This window comes from Bactrocera oleae, chromosome 4 (assembly GCF_042242935.1).
Source record: "Bactrocera oleae isolate idBacOlea1 chromosome 4, idBacOlea1, whole genome shotgun sequence".
Classification (NCBI taxonomy): Eukaryota; Metazoa; Arthropoda; class Insecta; order Diptera; family Tephritidae; genus Bactrocera; species Bactrocera oleae.
The window spans coordinates 68,258,995-68,282,802 of NC_091538.1; the positions used below are offsets into that span (position 1 = coordinate 68,258,995).

At 32.3% G+C, this 23,808-nt stretch overlaps 2 protein-coding genes across 5 annotated transcripts in view; one reads left to right on the top strand and one right to left on the bottom strand.

Moving 5' to 3' along the window:
- LOC106614780 (ubiquitin-conjugating enzyme E2 W) overlaps positions 1-21,401 on the top strand; it is a 40,186-nt gene extending 18,785 nt beyond the window's left edge. Inside the window, exons 1-6 of one of the 4 annotated variants that reach the window (XM_036370140.2) lie at positions 13,826-13,973; positions 14,569-14,936; positions 18,003-18,094; positions 18,191-18,293; positions 18,396-18,627; positions 19,426-21,401. In XM_036370140.2, the coding sequence (XP_036226033.1) occupies positions 14,805-14,936; positions 18,003-18,094; positions 18,191-18,293; positions 18,396-18,627; positions 19,426-19,439 (573 nt within the window). In that variant the 5' untranslated portion in view covers positions 13,826-13,973; positions 14,569-14,804 and the 3' untranslated portion in view covers positions 19,440-21,401. Of the gene's footprint in view, positions 1-13,825; positions 14,937-18,002; positions 18,095-18,190; positions 18,294-18,395; positions 18,628-19,425 lie in introns of those variants that run through there. The other 3 variants (XM_014230684.3, XM_070108054.1, XM_014230685.3) reach the window with 3 other exon arrangements.
- A 1,067-nt stretch (positions 21,402-22,468) lies between these two features.
- Mat1 (CDK-activating kinase assembly factor) lies at positions 22,469-23,808 on the bottom strand. The gene has a single exon (XM_014230646.3). The coding sequence runs from the start codon at positions 23,659-23,661 to the stop codon at positions 22,711-22,713; it is 951 nt and encodes a 316-aa protein (XP_014086121.2). The 5' UTR covers positions 23,662-23,808; the 3' UTR covers positions 22,469-22,710.

A 23,808-nucleotide genomic window follows, 5' to 3' on the forward strand; every position in this document is an offset into this window, starting at 1 on the left:
TGTGTTAATGCGCAATGAACGCGCTCACCTGCCTGTGGTGTTGAAACATTTTCGTAAACATCGGCAACGACTGCTGTTTACACGCATTTTTTAATGTTTTCGCTTATATGTATAATATATTATCATGTATTTACTACGAGGTAGCGATTTTCCAGTAAACGATTGGTGTCGATTAAAATAGAAAAAAAGAAATGTTAAGCAAATGTTAGCTGTAAATGAACTGCAGCGCCTATTGAACTGTACATTAATTTAGAAATTTAATTTCTAGTATTTCTTGATAATTGCTAATTGCATAGGTGTAAACAAAGCAATTATTTTTATATGGTATTCGACGTTTTTAGTGGTTGTACCAAACCTTTTAATATTTTATAGATCTCATTGAATTCGAACATTTACTATAAAATCCTCTTATTAATGTAAATAAACTCTTCTTCGATTCACCAATAAAAAACAAAATTCATACTTGATTTTGATCGATCAATTTGTATGACAGCTATATGATATAGTGGTGCGATCTGAACAATTTGTTCGGAGATTTTAGCGTTACCTGGGACAATAATCTGTTATAATTTTCGTGAAGATAATTCATCAAATAAAAAGTTTTTTCCATACAAGGACTTCTTTTTGTTTGATCAGTTTGTATGGCAGCTATATCTTATAGTTATCCGATTTAGGCGGTTCCGACAAATGAGCAGCCTCTTGAGAAGAAAAGAACGTGTGCAAAGTTTCAGAACGGTATCTCAAAAACTGAGTGACTACTAGTTCACGTATGTACAGACAGAGAGACGACATTGTAAACGGTTTATCACGCATTAATTTATATACGATATATTTTATAGGATCTCCGACATTGCCTTTAAAAATGCTTAAAATTTAGGAGTATAAATTTAGATAGCGCCCTAATGTATACTTCAATTTAACACTATTGCATTCAGTAGAAATTTTTGCTTTGTAGACACTTCAGTTAAGATCTGCATTCGAACTTCTGTTTAGTTGTGTAAATACCAACTTATTTTGTTTCTATCCCGAAAAGTCATTTTGTGACGCAATTCCTCTGATATTAATTACTTACTGCAGTCATGTGACTGTCATTGAATGAAATTATAAAATAATTAATGCAGTCTCTATTGTTTCTCACGAAAACAGTTAAACTTTTTCTTTAAAAATCTCTCTGCTTTATAAATATCACACTCAATACAAAAATATCGGAAATGTGTTATATTGTATCGACAAAGACAAATCTTTCCATTGATGGCGTCATTTCACTCACAGTTATGACCGCACTAAATTACTTAATTTGCCCATAATTTACGCACAAACAATGAATAAGCGCTAAAAATGCATTTTATAACTTTCAAAAGTTGAATTCAGGGTGTGTGTTGTTTGACACTGCGTAAATGCATTTGCTTTGTTTTATAAAAAAAAAAAACAAAATAAAAAGTAGAAATAAAGCAGTCTTGTATGACACAACCTTTTCGCATGACAGCCGTGAATGATTATATTACGTTTTTTAGAAAGTACAAAGCCGCTGTCAGACTAAAGTACGAGTGTGTCCGCAGACAAGCGCATCGTTTCTTTGTTTTAATGAATGTGCTGGCACACTACAATTTGTAAAAGAATTTTCCTTATTTGTTATTTACAATATTATTTGCTGCGCAATATCAATAATATCAACTTTCGATAGATACCATTTGGTTCAAAAGTCCACCGTTGAGCGCAAATACACATATATTTATGAATTGCAATAAGAAAGCGTTCTAAAAGCTACTACTTTACGAGTGTATACACAGGAAATTGATTTTCTGAAAACAAATTACTTTCAAAAAGCACTTTTGCTTGTCGTGTTTGTAGACACCCTAAGCTTTTTTAAAATTGCCATAGTTTTGAGCAAATTAAGCAAGTGATTTTGTGATAACCACGAGGATGTAAAAAGAGATTTTCATACATCTATTTATGTATGCAGAGTTGCCATTTTTAGTACTAAAATTATTATATTAAACCTCGTATATATTCCGAAACACATTTTCTGACGTAGTTGTCTCGACATTAATTACTTTCTGCAGTCATTAAATCAGAATAAAAAATAAGTAATGTCTTTACGGATTTTATGCGCACGAAAGCAGTTAAATTTTCGATCAAAAACAGTTATGCACTTTTTACAGTTAGTACAAAAATAAATTTATAAAGTTCAGTAAAAGAAAACAAACGATCTTTTATGACGAAGCGGGTTTTCTGCACGTATAACATACAAATGGTTTTTGATGGCGTGTATAATAATTAATGTATTTTTTATTTCATACAAAAGTGATCTGTTCGAGCAAAAAAAATAAAAAGAAGGCTTGCCATTAAAGGCGTTGTTGGGACCGGTTCTTGCCGCCTCTTCGCCGCCAAACATGTGCGACTTGCTTATTGCGTATGTGTGTGTGCTTAGCCGAGGGCAATGCATATTTGGGCTTCTTACACAATCTTGCACGTTAAACGTTTTTCAAATCTTTCGTTGAAACTCACTATTTATAAAAAATCAGTCTTAAATACTGGGCAAAGAACCTTTGTATATGTAATTTCGAATTTAAAACAAATGTGGCAACCCTAATTCTTAAAAACCCCTTAATCTGCGTATATGAGTACATATGTATGGCAACGCTAATTCATATTTGTTGCTCGATTCTTCGACTGCTCACTCATTTGCTTATTCCTAATAACATTTCGCTTGACATTGTAACTTTTAACCCCCGACCGCGTTTCTTTTAAATTCCATGTGCCTTTGGCTGTTAGCCATTTTTCAGCTATGCGCTTTAGCTGCCGTTGCCCAGCGCATACCGGTGCTCAGTGTGCATGCGCGCCAGTGCTGATCGAAACACAATCGTTTCTTTAACCAATTGAAGAATGCAATTGAAAGTGATTCTGACAATTGACAGCCAACTAACCGCTTCACACTCGATCACCATTTATTGTTTGCTAATGGTTGCCGCTGTAAATTACCTTATGTAATGCCTCGCTGAGACTGTTGTGGCGTGTGGGGATCACTATGTTAATAGATATTTCCTTTGTGGCTGTTGATTATTGCAAGCTTTTCGCGATCGTTCAATTTATGTCAGCATAGTCTATATATAAATAAGTGGGTCTATTAGGTCAGATATGCACATTTCATGCTTGCGCAATAAAAACGCAATACAGTTATCTAGTCATACAGTTTTATGCATTGCTAATGAGAATTAGACATTGAGTTAATTGGGAAGTCACCATTGAGCGCTGACAGAACTCAAGCATTTACGGTTTAGTACAATTAATTTATTTATTTTCGATACACTTGAGTCTCAAAAATAAATTTTAAACCTACGTTAGGTTATAAAATATTAGTTGAGAGTAAAACCTTACTTGAAGTATTTAACGTAAAAACTTTTACAATTGATTTTCAAATTATGAACGAATTAAAATAGTTAAAAAATTGTCTTGCTAAATATTGAAAACTCTTTACTATGAAATATTCATAAGCAAAACAGGTGGCAACTCTAATAAAAAAAATAATTTGTTATATATCTAATTAAATACTTGAGCCGTTTTGAAACTATTAGTCCCTTTAAAAATAAGTGGCAGCATTTTCCAAAATTGTTTTTAAACATTTTTCGAATTTTTTTTTTGCATATTTCAATCTAATGGCAAATTAAAAACTAAGTGGCAACATTACCCAAAATTATTAAAAAAATATTTATGAAATTTTTTCTAACATATTTCAATCTAAATGACAATATTCAATATATTAATATTGAAAATAAATCATATTATTTATTAATTCGGATTAAAGAGATATTAGTCAACTCTCTTCCAAAAATTTGCAAATTCGTGCATGACTTTTGATCAATACAAAACTTCAGGTTTAAAATAAGACAGACAAACGAACATGGCTAAATCGACTCAGCTCGTCACACTTATCACTTATATTTACCTATACTTTATAGAGTCTGCAATAAAATTTTTGTTTTTTCGGACTAGTTCGGGTCTAGTTTCCTATTTCTCATAAATATAATCATCAGGTCAAAACATACCTAATATATTTTATCCAAAAGCATATGCATATGTCCACAACCCTAATATCTACATGTACATATATATAATATTATTTTTATATGCTGTTTATTTCTGTCACATTCATTCAGTTTGTGTTTATCTAATATTTATAGACATATCTATGTATATATGTACACACGATTTTATTTTAGACTTTGATACCTTTGCTCTCGCGACTTCAATCAACTAATTGCTTATTAATTTTTACTTTCCTGCGATAAGCTTTGTATTTGCTGTACAAATATCGCAATAATTTGCAATGAATTTTGTCTCGCTTCCTCTCGTTAAACTGCCTTGAGGATCTTATTACAATTGAGCTTTGACTCTCAGCATTCACATTAATTTATTGCCACCTTCATTTAGCGCAATCTGCCGTTACACCCACCCATTTAACGTGGGCAGACATTGTGTCTCACACTGCCTTTTTAATTTCTCATAAGCGAGCTTGGAAGATAAATTGCTGGTAAACAACAGCAAGCTGTGTTAATTGAATTTTTTTCTATTTTTTTTTTTAATATCGAACATTTAAAGCGAATATTTTTACATAAACAAGTTTCTTTGTATTTTCACAAACAATTTCTTACCAAAAGTATTATTATTATATATTTTCTTATCGATATCTTAGCTTGTAAATAGGTTGGCTTATATTATTGCCTTGCTGAGTACACCGACCGTATCTTATCAGCCGATTTGCGCATTTTATTTTGATAAGAACGCTGTAAGCGTGTGTGTTCGATAAAATCGTGGGCAACAACTTGCCATAAGGTCGATAAGATTGTCGCAAACTAAAGCGGGTGAGCGCATTCCAACTCATTGTTTTGGAACAAAGTGGTCACAATTTTCAGTTCGTGGTTTTCTGGAAGGCAATAACTTTCAATGAACATATTATTAGTTACGGAAAAAAGAACATGTTCTTTTCAACAAAGATGCGGCGAATGTGGTTTCTGATTTATTATTAATTATTTTTCTTTTTTACGTATTTATTTTTCTGTTTATTCGCAACTTTTTGTGAGGGCTCGAGAAATTTGTTTTTGAAAAAAAGTTTATATGAAACCTTTTTTTTAATAAAAATTTAAGTTTAATTGTCTCTTAAAAAATTAACTATTTTTTATCGAAATTATAATCCTAACAGCTTTTCTAAAAATATTCTCACATTTTAATAGAATTATTATTTTATAGCTAATACAAAAACTAGCTGTCAGGGTTAACTGCTCGAATTGTAAATTAATTCCATTTGCGTTTCCCAAATACAAGGTGTTTCATATGATTACTCGTTTCAAATATCCCAGGCCAACCACAAATTAAAATTTTTATGATTGAGTGAAGAACCAGACATCTAGCTCCACTCACGCATGGCTTGTCGCCTTCAAATTTCCTATCAAAAAACAGACTAGGGTCCTCAACACAAGTTCAACAAAGCTTAATCGGTATATCCCAAAGAAATTAACGATATGCTTAGGTTGGTTTAGGCCGCACATTTTGAGCTTTTCGTCGCTACTCGAATGCAGCCCAGTAGCTTTTCCACTTGTACATCATTATAGACTATAACAGTTATTAAATTCAATGGGCTTTTACATAATAATTGCTGATATAAATACATACAAGTAAATGATTCATTTAAGGTTAACCGCCTAACTCAGCCTTGACCAAGTGATCTGCGGCACCGATTTCATGCATATTAAAAAAAAATTATTTATTTCGATTGTCGAAGCCGGAGTTGTCAAGTAGTGTTAATTGTTCGACAATGAATTGAGCTGAATGCAAAAACAAAATTTTGCACGTACAATCATATATATATGTATATTTAAGATTGTATGTAAATAACCAGGTTCAGGGGCATTCGGCTATGTGAAATGTACAAATGCGCATATTTTTAAGTGTAGAATGTTTTTAAGTAAAAAACTTATTTCTGCTTGTTTGCTTAAGATATAAAGGTTATCGCAAAAATTGACTATCAATATTATTCCAATTGATTTATAAATATTGTTATTGTATTTTGAATTGTTTACCACATAAAAACTAAAATACAACAACAAGTATTTTCTCTGAAAAATAATTCAAATATACATATTCGATCAATTTTAGTGTCCAATACGAGTATAATAGTGGCAATCGAAAGTGATATTCTAATTAAAACGTTCTTAGAACTTCCGACACAATGTTTGTAAAGCGATTGGGATTTATCTCTGAATAGTACTCAGTCTCGGCGATTTCTTTCCACATATTATACCATTGTCTTAAGGGCTGAGAACAGGAAATTTCGCTGGAGCTGCGTATGCAATTCCAAGTAAAATTCATGTAATTTTGCTATTTAGTTTTTAGTAATTTTTGAATCGCTTGATTGTCAGCTCGCACATAATCTACTGTCCGAAAGCTCTGAAATTTATTCACGTATCTTTTAATGGTTAAAGTTAAACCAAAAAATTTAGTTCTTGAAAACGATACAAACTGTCCGTCGAGATATAGAAATTGTTCATCTTTATTATAATTTTTAACACTCTTTGCAATAATAACACTGTAACACTCGGCTGGGCATTGAATCAAACCAATTTTTTCGACATATTTTAAAGACGAGCCAGTATTTTTGCAATCTATTTTCTTTTTTCTTTTCGAAAATCTAATTTTAAACTTTTATAGCATCTGTCATATGAACTTTACCGAAAACTGTTTTACACCATTGAAAAAAAAGGAAAACGTGGATGAGACCCATATTTTTACTTTCTTAGTAACTTGCATAGCGTTATAATTAATAATAATGTTGTCAATTTCGAACTTTGGAGGCTAATTTCGAAAAACGGAAAAATTACTTTCGTACTCGCGTCGTTCGTGTGAATGAGCAATGAGCAAGCGACGCCAAAAAAGAATTTACCGATAATGAGCGACAAAAAGAGGCGTGTGAACGCAGTCTTAAAACTCAATCACTCGAAAAAATATTGCTTTGGTCCAATACGCTGAAAACAAGAGTGTGTTGTTTTTTGAAACCACAATAAATGATCAACCTACTGATTGTAGGCAGCTCAATTGACAGCTCAAAAGCCTCAATATTCATATTTTTGTTAAAATATGCTAAAAAATAAATAAAATATTCGAAAACAAAAACAAATATTTGACCAGGATTCGAAAACGAACATCGTTCGAACCTTGAATTAGTATTTATCAGCCGCGCTATATAAGGTATGCAAATTTTGCCTGCTTAATTGTTGTTTCATTATCTATAGAAGAAGATGCTGAAGTGAAGAGATTGGTTGGATGTCGTTGTTGTTCTCATGATGCTTGGAATTTTCGTTGGATTTTACCTAGAAGTGTACATTTGTATAAAGTTTTTAAATTAAAAGCAACTTTCAAAATTGTATTCATATTTTCGATAAGTTGTTAAGTCCGTTTAGCGAAAGAGATATTTACTAGTAAAAGACGAATGTTTTCCCCGTTATTCAGCACATTTTACACTCTGGCGACTTTCTATATTTGTGTGAGCAGATTTTGTTTCGCAATCAGTGTGGAAAAGTAATGATGAGCCAACCATTTTTTTTTATCATGAAAGCAATTAGCTTTGAAAAGTGATTAGTATTCAGCTAGTTGCAGTCAGACTATGAAAGTTTAGCTTTCGCAATTGATTACTAAATTTATGAAAAGTGGTTTTCGGAACTACTTTACGAGTGTATACACAGGAAATTGATTTTCTGAAAACAAATTACTTTCAAAAAGCACTTTTGCTTGCCTTGTTTGTAGACACCCTAAGCTTTTTTAAAATTGCCATAGTTTGGAGCAAATTAAGCAAGTGATTTTTTGAATAACAACGAGGTTTTTAGTACTAAAATTATTATATTAAACCTCATATATCTATTCCGAAACACATTTTCTGACGTAGTTGTCTCGACATTAATTACTTTCTGCAGTCATTAAATCAAAATAAAAAATAAATAATGTCTTAACTGATTTTAAAACAGTGATGCACTTTTTACAGTTAGTACAAAAATAAATTTATAAAGTTCAGTAAAAGAAAACAAACGATCTTTTATGACGAAGCGAGTTTTCTGCACGTATAACATACAAATGTTTTTTGATGGCGTGTATAATAATTAATGTATTTTTTATTTCACACAAAAGTACTCCGTTCGAGCAAAAAAAATAAAAAGAAGGCTTGCCATTAAAGGCGTTGTTGGGACCGGTTCTTGCCGCCTCTTCGCCGCCAAACATGTGCGACTTGCTTATTGCGTATGTGTGTGTGCTTAGCCGAGGGCAATGCATATTTGGGCTTCTTACACAATCTTGCACGTTAAACGTTTTTCAAATCTTTCGTTGAAACTCACTATTTATAAAAAATCAGTCTTAAATACTGGGCAAAGAACCTTAGTATATGTAATTTCGAATTTAAAACAAATGTGGCAACTCTAATTCTTAAAAACCCCTTAATCTGCGTATATGAGTACATATGTATGGCAACGCTAATTCATATTTGTTGCTCGAATCTTCGACTGCTCACTCATTTGCTTATTCCTAATAACATTTCGCTTGACACTGTAACTTTTAACCCCCGACCGCGTTTCTTTTAAATTCCATGTGCCTTTGGCTGTTAGCCATTTTTCAGCTATGCGCTTTAGCTGCCGTTGCCCAGCGCATACCGGTGCTCAGTGTGCATGCGCGCCAGTGCTGATCGAAATACAATCGTTTCTTTAACCAATTGAAGAATGCAATTGAAAGTGATTCTGACAATTGACAGCCAACTAACCGCTTCACACTCGATCACCATTTATTGTTTGCTAATGGTTGCCGCTGTAAATTACCTTATGTAATGCCTCGCTGAGACTGTTGTGGCGTGTGGGGATCACTATGTTAATAGATATTTCCTCTGTTGCTGTTGATTATTGCAAGCTTTTCGCGATTGTTCAATTTATGTCAGCATAGTCTATATATAAATAAGTGGGTCTATTAGGTCAGATATGCACATTTCATGCTTGCGCAATAAAAATGCAATACAGTTATCTAGTCATACAGTTTTATGCATTGCTTATGAGAATTAGACATTGAGTTAATTGGGAATACACCGTTGAGCGCTGACAGAACTCAAGCATTTACAGTTTAGTACAATTAAATAATTAATTTTCAATGCACTTGAGTCTCAAAAATAAATCTTAAACCTACTTTAGGTTATAAAATATTAGTTGAGAGTAAAACCTTACTTGAAGTATTTAACGTAAAAACTTTTACAATTGATTTTCAAATTAGGTAAATTCAAAACAGGTGGCAACTCTTATAAAAATTATTTGTAATATATCTAATTAAATACTAGAGCCGTTTTGAAACTATTAGTCCCTTTGAAAATAAGTGGCAGCATTTTCCAAAATTGTTTTTAAACATTTCTCGAATTTTTTTTTTGCATATTTCAATCTAATGACTTGATCATTCAGTTTGTGTGACAGCAATATGCTATAGTGATCCGATATCGGTGGTCCCGACAAATGAGCAGCTTCTTGCGTAGAAAAAGATGTGTGTAAAATCTCCGATCGATATCTCAAAAATTCAACGAATAGTTCGCATGTATACAAGGAGACAGACAAACGAACATGACTAAATCGACTCAGCTCGTCACACTTATCACTTATATATACCTATAATTTATAGGGTATGCAATAAAATTTTTGTTTTTTCGGACTAGTTCGGGTCTAGTTTCCTATTTCTCATAAATATAATCATCAGGTCAAAACATAAATAATATATTTTATCCAAAAGCATATGCATATGTCCACAACCGTAATATATACATGTACATATATATAATATTATTTTTATATGCTGTTTATTTCTGTCACATTCATTCAATTTGTGTTTATCTAATATTTATAGACATATCTATGTATATATGTACACACGATTTTATTTTAGACTTTGATACCTTTGCTCTCGCGACATCAATCAACTAATTGCTTATTAATTTTTACTTTCCTGCGATAAGCTTTGTATTTGCTGTACAAATATCGCAATAATTTGCAATGAATTTTGTCTCGCTTCCTCTCGTTAAACTGCCTTGAGGATCTTATTACAATTGAGCTTTGACTCTCAGCATTCACATTAATTTATTGCCACCTTCATTTAGCGCAATCTGCCGTTACACCCACCCATTTAACGGGGGTAGACATTGTGTCTCACACTGCCTTTTTAATTTCTCATAAGCGAGCTTGGAAGATAAATTGCTGGTAAACAACAGCAAGCTGTGTTAATTGGATTTATTTCTATTTTTTTTTTAAATTCGAACATTTAAAGCAAATATTTTTACATAAATAAGTTTCTTTGTATTTTCACAAACAATTTCTTACCAAAAGTATTATTATTATATATTTTCTTATCGATATCTTAGCTTGTAAATATGTTGGCTTATATTATTGCCTTGCTGAGTACACCTACCGTATCTTATCAGCCGATTTGCGCATTTTATTTTGATAAGAACACTGTAAGCGTGTGTGTTCGATAAAATCGTGGGCAACAACTTGCAATAAGGTCGATAAGATTGTCGCAAACTAAAGCGGGTGAGCGCATTCCAACTCATTGTTTTGGAACAAAGTGGTCACATTTTTCAGTTCGTGGTTTTCTGGAAGGCAATAACTTTCAATGAACATATTATTAGTTACGGAGAAAAGAACATGTTCTTTTCAACAAAGATGCGGCGAATGTGGCTTCTGATTTTTTATTACTTTTTGTTTACGTATTTATTTTTCTGTTTAATCGTAACTTTTTGTGAGAGCTCGAGAAATTTGTTTTTGAAAAAAAGTTTATATGAAACATTTTTAATAAAAAGTTAAGTTTAACTATTTTGTATCGAAATTATAATCCTAACAGCTTTTCTAAAAATATTCTCACATTTTAATAGAATTATTATTTTATAGCTAATACAAAAACTATCTGCCACGGTTAACGACTCGAATTGTAAATTAATTCCATTTGCGTTTCCCAAATACAAGGTGTTTCATATGATTACTCGTTTCAAATTTCCCAGGCCAACCACAAATTAAAATTTTTAGGATTGAGTGAAGAACTAGACATCTAGCTCCACTCACGCATGGCTTGTCGCCTTCAAATTTCCTATCAAAAACAGACTAGGGTCCTCAACACAAGTTCAACAAAGCTTAATCGGTATATCCTAAAGAAATTAACGATATGCTTAGGTTGGTTTAGGCCGCACATTTTGAGCTTTTCGTCGCTACTCGAATGCAGTCCAGTAGCTTTCCAACTTGTACATCACTATACACTATAACAGTTAATAAATTCAATGGGCTTTTACATAATAATTGCTGATATAAATACATACAAGTAAATGATTCATTTAAGGTTAACCGCCTAACTCAGCCTTGACCAAGTGATCTGCGGCACCGATTTCATGCATATTAAAAAAAAATTATTTATTTCGATTGTCGAAGCCGGAGTTGTCAAGTAGTGTTAATTGTTCGACAATGAATTGAGCTGAATGCAAAAACAATATTTTGCACGTACAATCATATATATATGTATATTTAAGATTGTATGTAAATAACCAGGTTCAGGGGCATTCGGCTATGTGAAATGTACAAATGCGCATATTTTTAAGTGTAGAATGTTTTTAAGTAAAAAACTTATTTCTGCTTGTTTGCTTAAGATATAAATATTATCGCAAAAATTGACTATCAATATTATTCCAATTGATTTATTAACTCTTATTGTATTTTGAATTGTTTACCACATAAAAACTAAAATACAACAACAAGTATTTTCTCTGAAAAATAATTCAAATATACATATTTGATCAATTTTAGTGTGCAATACGAGTATAATAGTGGCAATCGAAAGTGATATTCTAAAGCGTTCTTAGAACTTGTTTGTAAAGCGATTGGGATTTATCTCTGAATAGTACTCAGTCTCGGCGATTTCTTTCCACATATTATACCATTGACTTAAGGACTGAGAACAGGAAATTTCGCTGGAGCTGCGTATGCAATTCCAAGTAAAATTCATGTAATTTTGCTATTTAGTTTTTAGTAATTTTTGAATCGCTTGATTGTCAGCTCGCACATAATCTACTGTCCGAAAGCTCTGAAATTTATTCACGTATCTTTTAATGGTTAAAGTTAAACCAAAAAATTTAGTTCTTGAAAACGATACAAACTGTCCGTCGAGATATAGAAATTGTTCATCTTTATTATAATTTTTAACACTCTTTGCAATAATAACACTGTAACACTCGGCTGGGCATTGAATCAAACCAATTTTTTTCGACATATTTTAAAGACGAGCCAGTATTTTTGCAATCTATTTTCTTTTTTCTTTTCGAAAATCTAATTTTAAACTTTTATAGCATCTGTCATATGAACTTTACCGAAAACTGTTTTACACCATTGAAAAAAAAGGAAAACGTGGATGAGACCCATATTTTTACTTTCTTAGTAACTTGCATAGCGTTATAATTAATAATAATGTTGTCAATTTCGAACTTTGGAGGCTAATTTCGAAAAACGGAAAAATTACTTTCGTACTCGCGTCGTTCGTGTGAATGAGCAATGAGCAAGCGACGCCAAAAAAGAATTTACCGATAATGAGCGACAAAAAGAGGCGTGTGAACGCAGTCTTAAAACTCAATCACTCGAAAAAATATTGCTTTGGTCCAATACGCTGAAAACAAGAGTGTGTTGTTTTTTGAAACCACAATAAATGATCAACCTACTGATTGTAGGCAGCTCAATTGACAGCTCAAAAGCCTCAATATTCATATTTTTGTTAAAATATGCTAAAAAATAAATAAAATATTCGAAAACAAAAACAAATATTTGACCAGGATTCGAAAACGAACATCGTTCGAACCTTGAATTAGTATTTATCAGCCGCGCTATATAAGGTATGCAAATTTTGCCTGCTTAATTGTTGTTTCATTATCTATAGAAGAAGATGCTGAAGTGAAGAGATTGGTTGGATGTCGTTGTTGTTCTCATGATGCTTGGAATTTTCGTTGGATTTTACCTAGAAGTGTACATTTGTATAAAGTTTGTCCGCATATGAGTGTTGTAATGCAACATGCCACATGCCGCAGCTGGACGATAAAATTTGAGATGATAGATAAAAAGTTTTACTTTTAAAAGTCGGTTTTGCCATATAGTGTAATGAATTGAGGGCAAAATTAATTTGATAACTTTTCACACACAAAATCATAGATCACAAATTGGCAACGCCAAAAAGGCGGATCAAGCAATCGCAAATTACGACTGGAACGTAGATAAAATAGTTGCTCACACCACACCACAGTAGTTATGCAGACAGTCAGGAAGGCTGCAAAAGCCTGTTTGGATCTTTTAATATCAAGCGCTATCAGCGTTTTCAATCTCATTTGCAGTGAAACTGCATTGTATATATATGTACATAGGTATAAGTAATTTTTTGTGCGATCAAACAGGCAAGCGATGACAATAAGTAAAGCATAAGAAGGGGGTATTGATAACGTACCTAAAAAAAAAAAAATTAAAAACACACGAAAGCGAGCACACAATAAAAAATCATAGTCACACACACAGGAAGGTGAATTGCAATCGAAGCAAAATATTGAGCCACACTAAACCAGCGTGTGTTTAAATTGCTATGGCTGTGGCTGATAGCATTACTTTTTCATTACGTTTTATTTCACTTTTTTACACATTTATTTTTCGATTTGTTTTTCTTTTTGCTTGCTCGCTCGCTTGTTTTCGTACCTCTGGTGCTGCTATTAGCGATTTCCTTGAGTCACAAGCAAATATTCGTATTTGGTACGTGGAAGTGCTCGCAGCGTTCGTGCGGAGTATTTTGCAAAGCAACAAAAAAAATTTATAAAACATAAAGTTGAGATAAAATAAATAATAATATTTTTTTAGTTTAATCGAATGAGTATTCGAAAGAAGTAATTATTACTTGTGGTTAGTTGAGAAAGTTTTGGAGTGGCAAGTCACTTACAAAGTAATTAAAAATCAATAAAAGAAAAAAAAAAACAATAACTACAAAACATATTTATAAATATGTTAAATAAGTATGCCGCGTTGTTGCCGTAACGCCAACCAAACCGAAAGCAGCGTTGTGTGACGCCGTTGCGCCATTATCGGGACGTGCAACGTATGCAGGGGTGGCAAAATTAATTGCAATTCGCCTACAAGATTTGTGCAATAATTGTGGCATTTCTGTGTGCCCATGAGTGTGTGTGTGTGTGTGTAGTTGTGTTTGTGGCAGCCTATAAACCAATTTGTCGTGCAAATGCCGCTAAATAGCCAATACATTGACTAAAGTGTTTTACAAAAACAAAAGAGCTTAAAATTACAACAAAATGCATATTATCTAATAGAAACTGGTTCGCCTGCATTATTCAGTCACAGCGAGTTGGTCAAAGTCAGTGCGCTGACACAGCAGCAGCAGAAATTCGAATTCAAGCGCCGAGTACCTCAGTGTTTGCGACTTAATTAACCGTTAATTGAATTACAAACTCAAATTAAATAAACACATTTTGTTTTCGTAATCTAGAAATATTACATCAGCGCCGCAAAATTACATAAAAAGAATAAGACTTTATTACTGACGCCGTGTACGCGGTCTGTGCTACCAGATATCTACCAGATTTCGGTAGGAAAAAAACAAAATAAAAATAAATAAAAAGGGAATATTAATATATTTCGTACTGTAATTTGTTGTTACGAAAATAATATATAAAAATAAAAACAGCAACACAGGCAAGTGTTATTAAATTGCACGACGACAAAATGTTGAAAATATTCAAGAGCAAGAAAGACAAGTTGCCAAAATCGGAAATCATCACTTGTGAACCGCAGGTGACCAAAGAGCCGCGCACGAAATGCGGCAAACCGCTGGTGTTGGACAACACACGATGGGAGGCAAGTATTGACAGACGTCTAAGGTTTTATAGTAGCAAAAAATAGAAAAATTAATAATTATAAACAATTTAATAAAAGTGGTTCAAAATAATTGAACATAATTATATAAATGCAGCAAAAAAATGTTGACAAATAAGAGTGCTGCATAAATATAAATATAATTGCGCACCAATAATAATTTTTGTTTGCAAATCGATGAAAATTTTAATTAATAAATTTTGAAATAATAATTAGATTTACACTTTTTAATTCCACTTTTGGGGTTTTAATAATGTTTTCTTTTTTTTCAAACATTTTGGAATTTAGTCTTTAACCCGAAAGCTTAAAATTTTGTAAATTAATTTTTCATTTTTCAAGATTTTGATTTGACAATTAATGGATAATATGATATATTACCATGGATTTCTAGACATTTTCAAACCGTGGAGTTACAGAAACACAAGTCGTCTATAGCACTTGTATGGGTTAATTAAGGTATGACTAATGATGTCATAGATAGATATACAATAACTTAATACTTTCCCGTCAGATAATTTTTTTTTGTTTTGACAAGTGACATATTTGATCCTTTGCGTAAAAATTAACTATTTTATAATATATATTATTAATCAGCCTAGCTTGATTTTGACCAAAGAGGTTAGAAAGCAAGTGTTTGAACTAGAACATTTGGAAAGATCATTTAAACAAGAAAAAATGTTAATTTCGACTGCACCGAAGTTATAATGCCCTTCACAAATAAAAAGTTTTTGTGTATAACCTCTTGATTCTGATCGTTCAGTTTCTATGGCAGCTGGTAGTGATCCGCTCCAAACAAATTTTCAGAGCCTATGCCGTTGGAATAATTCGTGCCAAAATTCGTGAAGATATGTTATCAAATAAAAAGGCTTTTCATACAAGGGTTTGATTCTGATCGTTCAGTTTGTATGGCAGCTATATGCTATAGTGGTCCGATATCGGTGATTCCGACAAATGAACAGTTTTTTGTAGAGAAAAGGAGATGTGCGAAATTACTGATCGATACCTCAAAAACTGAGGGATTTGCTTACGTCTATACAGACAGATGGACAAACGGGCATGGCTAAATCGACTCAGCTTAGGAGCTCTTTCAAACTAAATTTTCTCGAATAACTTAGTGTTGCTTTTTAATTACAATATTTATATACAACCTTTTCTAAAATATTTGTTTAATATTCAAACATATGTTACGTGGCAGAGTAGAAAAACATAAAAAATACAAGATAGTGTGCTATTTTCGGTAAAATAAATAAATAAAATTATAATTATTATTATTTACAAATGTGTGAAACAGAAGGCGATGTTGAAGCAGAAAAGTTTAACAGTTACATAAACTACCAGTCAAGTTTGGGTACCAGGCGAAAAAAACAACAAAAATTAGTTAAAAATATATAAATAACGTTCTTTAGCGAGAAAAAAAAACTTTTCATTTACATTTTATTACAGATAATATTAAAGCTTTTTTAATTTGCTTAGCACCCTAAAATTCTTTAATATGTGTGCATTTAAGTTCCTACTACCTTATAATCTTTCATATACCATATGTACGTCTATTTATTCATACTAACTGAAAAACCTCTGCTTAAGTCACTTTGCAATATTTCATTGTCATTTCATAGGCTTCGAGTATGCAGTACTCACTACTACTCACCACACCATCTTCAAGTGCATATTTTTTACCGTTAATCGATATTAATTAATTTATTTCCGCTATCTTATCATTACTTCAACGATAACACTGTTGACTAAGAAACATCTCATTAATTGGGTTTTGTTTTTTGCTAATATCTAATATAAATAATACTCATCATTACTACGGTTATAAAGAATACATACATGCATTTATCTAAAGTACACACAATAAACAAATATTTACCAAATTCAATTGTCGAAAAAATAAGATGTTGTTTTCTTTATTTATATATATGTCTATATACATATATATATTAATATTTGTGCTATATGCAAATATCACATGCCAATATAATTATGTTTGTGTATAATTACTCAAGCATTGCTGAAAAATTAAGTTATCTTATCGGTAATTAGACGCTATAAAAGCTTATTGACGTATTTGCGTCAAAAGGCTGTTATATTTACGTATTTAGATACATAAACATACTTACTCCTATGTGTACATATATGTATATAAAACTAAATTTATTTGTATACATGTCTCAGCTTTTTCTACTTTTCACTTTATGTCAATAATTGCATCCATTTCACAAGCTGGATGGATACTGTCAAAGTTTCTCAAGATATTGCAATTAATTCGTTTGATATGTTTTAAAAATTTCATCATCGCATTTGAAAAGCCTCAAAAGTATGAAATTTATGGAAAACCAAAACCAATCATAATAACGGTATATCAAATTTCTTTCTTTTAGCGCTAATTCTCGAGCTTTAAGCATTTAAAATAGTTTTCAACAGAAACAAGTAAAAAAGGTTTACTTTGTTTGCACCGAAGCTATAATACCCTACACAGCTGCATTTCTTATAGCATAAAAAAGATTTTCATCTTGATTTAAATATCTCGTCAAAAAAAAAGTTTTCCATACAAGAACTTGCTTTTGGTTGTTCAGTTTGTATGGCAGCTATATGTTATAGTGTACCGATATTGACGATACCGACAAATGAGCAGCTTCTTGGTGAGAAAAATACGTATGCAAAATTTCAGATCGATATTTTAAAAACTAAGGGATTAGTTCGCGTGTATATAGACAGTCGAAAATGACTAAATCGACTCAACTCGTCACGCTGATCATTTATATAGCATACATACTTGTATATGCTTTATAGGGCCTCCGACATTTCATTCTGGCTAAAACAAATTTCGTAACAAACTCAATATACCCTGTTCAGGGTATAAAAAGCTTTCAGTGGAACCTTAACGCTTACCAATTTATGCGCCATTTTACTTTTATTATCAACTGTTGACATTTTATAATAAGAGCGTTTGTCATATAAATATTGCTACATTTTAGTTGTAAACTGTGACTTCATTGTTGCTGTTTTTTCTAACAATTTGCCGATCTCTTTAACTATTTACAGAGAAGATTACACAAAGAGTTGATGTCGCTGATAAAGGAACCGCCACCAGGTGTTACCGTCGATACCGATAGTATAGGACAAAACTTATCAGAGTAAGTTGCCACATACACACATACAAACATGGTTGCAATTTTATTAATTATACATTTATATATCTAATTTTAATTGATTTCTTTTTTTTTTTTTAGATGGAAAATAAATATTGCCGGTTTCGAGGGCACTCTGTATGAGGGTGAAAACTTTCAGCTGCTCTTCAAATTCAACAATAAATATCCCTTCGATTCGCCAGAGGTAACCACACACACACACACTTAATTTTGTACAGATATACAAATATCTTTATGACGCTGCTTTACTACAACAAAATTGTGTTTTTTTATTTATTTATCGCAGGTGACGTTTATTGGCAACAATATACCTGTGCATCCGCACGTCTACTCTAATGGACATATCTGCCTTTCCATATTGACAGAAGATTGGTCGCCAGCGCTATCTGTACAATCTGTCTGTCTGAGCATAGCATCGATGCTTAGTAGTTGCCGTGAAAAGAAGCGTCCACCAGATAACACGTTATACGTAAAAACCTGCAATAAGAATCCGAAAAAGACCAAATGGTGGTATCATGGTGAGTTCCCAAAACAAACAAAAAAAAACGTTGCAATGATAATCAAATCAAGACCCATTATAGAAGAGATCCATTCATAGAAATAATTTAACTAATACCACTACTTCATTATATACTTCCCAAATATGGTTTGTGGAACGCCCCCGTCTCTTAACTACATACCACTTCGAGTCGCGACAATCAGTAAAACCCACAACAAAGACTATGAAAATAAAATCCAAACCTTACGCTTTCTTTGTTTTTATAATTTAAACCGTTAATGCATCTTTCGAACTTACCCGAAACGTCAGAGAAACTATAAAGTATATATATAAACGATCAGCGTAACGAGCTGAGTAGAGTTAGCCATGACCATTTCATTATCGGACCACTATAACTTATAGCTTCCATACAAACTGAACGATCGCAAACAAATCATGGTATGAAAAAATTTTTTTATTTGCCAAATTATCTTCACGAATTTTGGCCTGGATTATTAACCAAAGCAACGGTACAGGTTACAAATAAATTGTTTAGATCAGACCAGTCCAGGCAATGTAGTGTGCAGCTACAACAACAAAATTCACTCTAAAATCCTTTTTTCCTTTCCCACTCAAGCCATCTCTTCTAACACTTTCTGGTCTTACCGTTATTTGACGTCGATAACAATTCCTAGAATCCCTTTCAAACAAACAGGGTTTAGATAAGCGTTACAACCAAAACCTTTACAGTTCTAATAGCTTAATGTTCTTTAGATTATTTACATCTTTTATTTTCACAAACAAAATGTAGTAATCCGCAACCCTTTTATTTTTACAGACGATTCTGTCTAGTGGAAGTTGAATACCGCTACCTACCGGTACACAAATAAGCTGTTCGCTGCACTGACAAACTCATTGCTGGTACTTAGTATGGAACTACAACAACAAATTACGCAAATATACACTGAGAGTAAATTGTCTGTGAAAAAAATACGCCGACGTATAAAACTCAAACGTAAACGCGCATCCACAAACACACACACATAACTAATCAACTGTAAATTGCAAACAAACAAACAAAAACTAAAACATAAAACAGCTAAAAAATATATAATATAACAGCTGTTTGGAGTGGGAGGAGAACGTTTGAGCAGAGGGCAGCCTGTGATGTGACTTTGCGCAGGCGTATGCGTGAAAAAAGAAATATCGTATTTTAAATTTACATATACATACACACATACATATATTTTAATTATTACATACTTTTTACTTTAACTTAGCGCGTCAACAACAAAAATAAAAGCGAACTTATAATAATTATAAATTTAATAAAGGCAAAGGAAGAAGAAAAATAACATTTTTGAGACGCAAACATGCATTATACACATACATACATCTATACAACAATGCACACATAAAAATAAAATGATTTAAAACAAGCAAACAACGTAAAATGGAAAAGTGTCTAAATTTTCGAAAATAACAAAAAATAAAAATCATAAATTATAACATATACGTTATGCGTGTATGATATTTAGGCTAGCGTGTTTGAAAAGACATTTTTTCTAAAGTTGGTATAGCTCTGAAAACAGCAGTAAAATTACAACGAACCGTAATTTTATAAAAACAAAGAACAAACGTAATTAACAGTTATTTGTTGCTGCTTATTTTTATGTTATTTTTTGTTTTTTTTATGTGCTTTGTTTTAGCTGCTCTTTAAAAATAACAAAAAAAAGTATTATTAGAAACTCAAAAAGCAAGAAAATATATGCAAATACAATTAATCAAGCAAAAAGTTCGAAAAAATATAACAATAATTATCAAAAATAATGTTAGAAAAGATGCAAACTCTTCTGAAATGCAACAACAACATTCCACACTGTGCTTGCTGAAAGTGCAACAGAAGCAGCACAGTTATAAGCTAAATTTCTTCACAAAACAAATAGTTTTCAACAAAAAAAATTTATATAACGCCGCTGCATATATTCAAAAATAACTTCTGCTTCATTTACAGCAAAAAAGAGTAACGCAAATGTTGAGTAAATATGAAATGTAAAAATTTAAATGCGTCAACTTATAGCAAGCGATAAAAATATATCAAATTTTTCACTAGCACACCGCATAGCTTTCTTTGCGCTTTATAACTGTATATACTTAATTTGCCTGATACAATTTTCTTGTAAACTCGTTGTATGCTTGTTTGTTTTTCGCTTTGTTAGCTTGTAGTCCTAACGATTTGGTGCAATTCGTTTGTATCGTTTATATTTTTAGCTTTGAGTTGTCAACTGTATTGTAGACATGTCAGTAAACGTGTGATTTCCTTTCTCATATGATCTGCATATGATATATTATTAATTAATTAATTACGTTTTCCTTATAAATTCAGTAATTGCCAATTCTTTACACGTACATATATACCTTAATTAATATTTATGTAAAAAAAAATGCATATATATACACATAAATACATATTTACTTGTATTTTAGAATGCGGTATGTAGGTATACCGTTAAAGCATTATGATAATTTTACATTTACACCTCACCCCCCTCCTTAATAATAACTTTGTAATATTGTGTTTGTCTTTAAAGTGTACTTTTATTGATCCGTTTATTATATTCATATAATACATACATACGTATAGTTACATAAGTGTCGATTTATGTGTAAGTCAAGTATGAAGTAAAATAAGTATATGAAATGCTATACGCAGTTAAAACAATCTTAATTATAACAATAAATGCGTGTCATTCTCAAGTATTCAATAAAAAAAAAACACTTATGATTATAATGAAAACATACATATTAAATGAAGTCGGAATGTTTTATTTATATAAAGGTAAAAAAGAAATAAAATGGTAACTTCAATTTTCCAAATAAAAAAACTTTTCATACAAGGGCTTGATTTTGAACGTTAATTTTATATAGCAGCTGTATGCTGTACTGGTCCGATTTGAATAATATACTCAAATATTGCACCACTGTTTTAGACAATAATTTATGCCAACTTTCGTAAAGATATCTTGTCAATTAAAAAAGTTTTCCACACAAATACTTGATTTTATTCGAACAGTTTGTATGACAGCTATATGCTATAGTGAGCCGATAATGGCGGTTGCGACAAACGAACAACTTCTTGTTGAGAAAACTTCAAATTGATATCAGCTTATCACGTTAATCATTTATATACATTTAGGATATCCGTCGTTTCCTTCTGGTTGTTACAAACTGCGTGGCAAACTTAATATACCCTGCTCAGTAATAACAATGAAATAGTAGTTCTATAATAGCTTCCACAAATTTGCTGGGAACCAGGAATAGTTTCTTATATATTTTTGTTGTACTTCCGCAAAGATTTTACCATATTTCATGTATATGGAAGTATGTATGTATATATTTTGTTGTGGTGGCGGGAATGATTAACAATGTGAGGCTTTAAACAATGGAATCCATCAGTTGATTACAATTGAAGACACGATCCAAAATCGGAAACCGTGCTCTTTGCTGGTGGAAACCTTTTGGAGAACGTATTATATACGGCAACAATAAAAATTTCTTCATTCTGCAATGCTGTCTGGTCTACATAACCGTTATAGATCCGTATTTATTTGCTAGCATTCCACAAAATTACGTATTTTTTGACATTCTAAGAACTATGTTGTAATTTTATTGATGTTCTTGCCGTGTGGCTCCTGAGTTAAATATTTTAGTCATCGCTACTGTAGAGTATTGTCATCAATGTAGCTTTTCCCAAATAGTTTGGATTATATCAGAAAAACGGCAATCAAGTGTGTACCAAATTGTTAATCCGCCTAAGGATTTTCATACTTATAGCCAATAGAAAAAAGTAACTAAAAAAATATTAAAATGCTTTAAATAAATAGATTTCAACTTTGCATATTATTTTACGGCTGTTATTTAAGGAAACATTTCAGTGTAGCAGGTTTTGTAAACCTATTATAAATTACTTAATTAAATATATCTATATAACTATAGTGAACAGTATATGCTATAATTTGTTAAATTAAACTGTGAAATTCTTTTATTTGGTTTACAAAAAAAAAAACAGCACCTAATCGCTGCTTTGCAAATGCTTTTCGTTTATGTTATTTTCAACTTCTTGTCAATTAATCATCGGAGCACCATAATATAGACCCATCAATGCCTCTTGCAATGCACGTTGACAAGCTAAGTTCGCTTTATAGCCACCGGCACGTTCAGCGCTATTTTCCGGCCTTATGTGCGCAATGAAACCTTTGCTTTCGATATCGGCGTTAGCCGGCGCAGCTGGGCCTTCCGTATAAAGCGTGGGCACTTTATGCACATACAGTGGTCCCTCTTCTGCCTTTGGTAACGGTAAGAACATTTGGTCCGCTGTGCGTCCAAATTTTATTCCTGTCGAGAATTGTGTAGCTGGTTTGGGTGGTGGCAATTTCTTCTCTTCTTCGCGCAATTTTTCTACCTTTTCGGCGAATTCATTAACAATCTCAGCAGCATCTTTACCACTGCACATTAGTTCATCGATAAGCGCTTCCTTCTCGCGCGCTTTCTTTTTCTTTTGTTCAGTTTCAAGTTCTGCCAACTCCTGTTTACGCGCTTCTTCTTGTGCACGCTCCAACTCAAGCATTTCCTCCAATTCGTACTCTTCTCGTCCCATACGCGTTTTATTCCTTTGTATGACATCACGATTCTCACGCCTATATGCTTCGATGCGTTTATTCGTGCCGATTATATCAATGTTGTTGCAGAGATTGTAGATAATAGTTTCGATTTCTTCCAAGTAATCATTGTATTCTTGCAGCGTAGCGAAATCGTCCTCCTTTTTGTTGTAATCGCGTAGTACACGTTTTCGTATATCTACCTCCTTTTCCACCATAGGATCTTCGAAGAGTTGCACACGGTAGTTGTTGCGTCGCAATGGCACCATACATTCCGGACAGGACCCCGAACCCTTGAGAAACAGCAAATCTACACAGGATTCACAAAGTGTGTGGCCACAAACGTTGACCATCAATTTAAGTGAGGGATTGCGGTACTTTGTTGTTTTGCAGCGCGGGCATGCCTGGTCCTCCATGTTGAACACTAAATGGAATAAGTTTCGAACGCGGCTATGCAAAAAGTTAATTTTAAAAAGAAAAATTTCTTTTGTTATGTTATATTTGACCGGTGTGTTTCCAAATTGGCTTATCAAAAACAAAATTAAAGATAAATGAGGTGAAAG

Excerpts from the sequence above, each read along its gene's own strand:
- Mat1 (XM_014230646.3), bottom strand. The coding sequence starts at position 23,661 with ATGGAGGACCAGGCATGCCCGCGCTGCAAAACAACAAAGTACCGCAAT.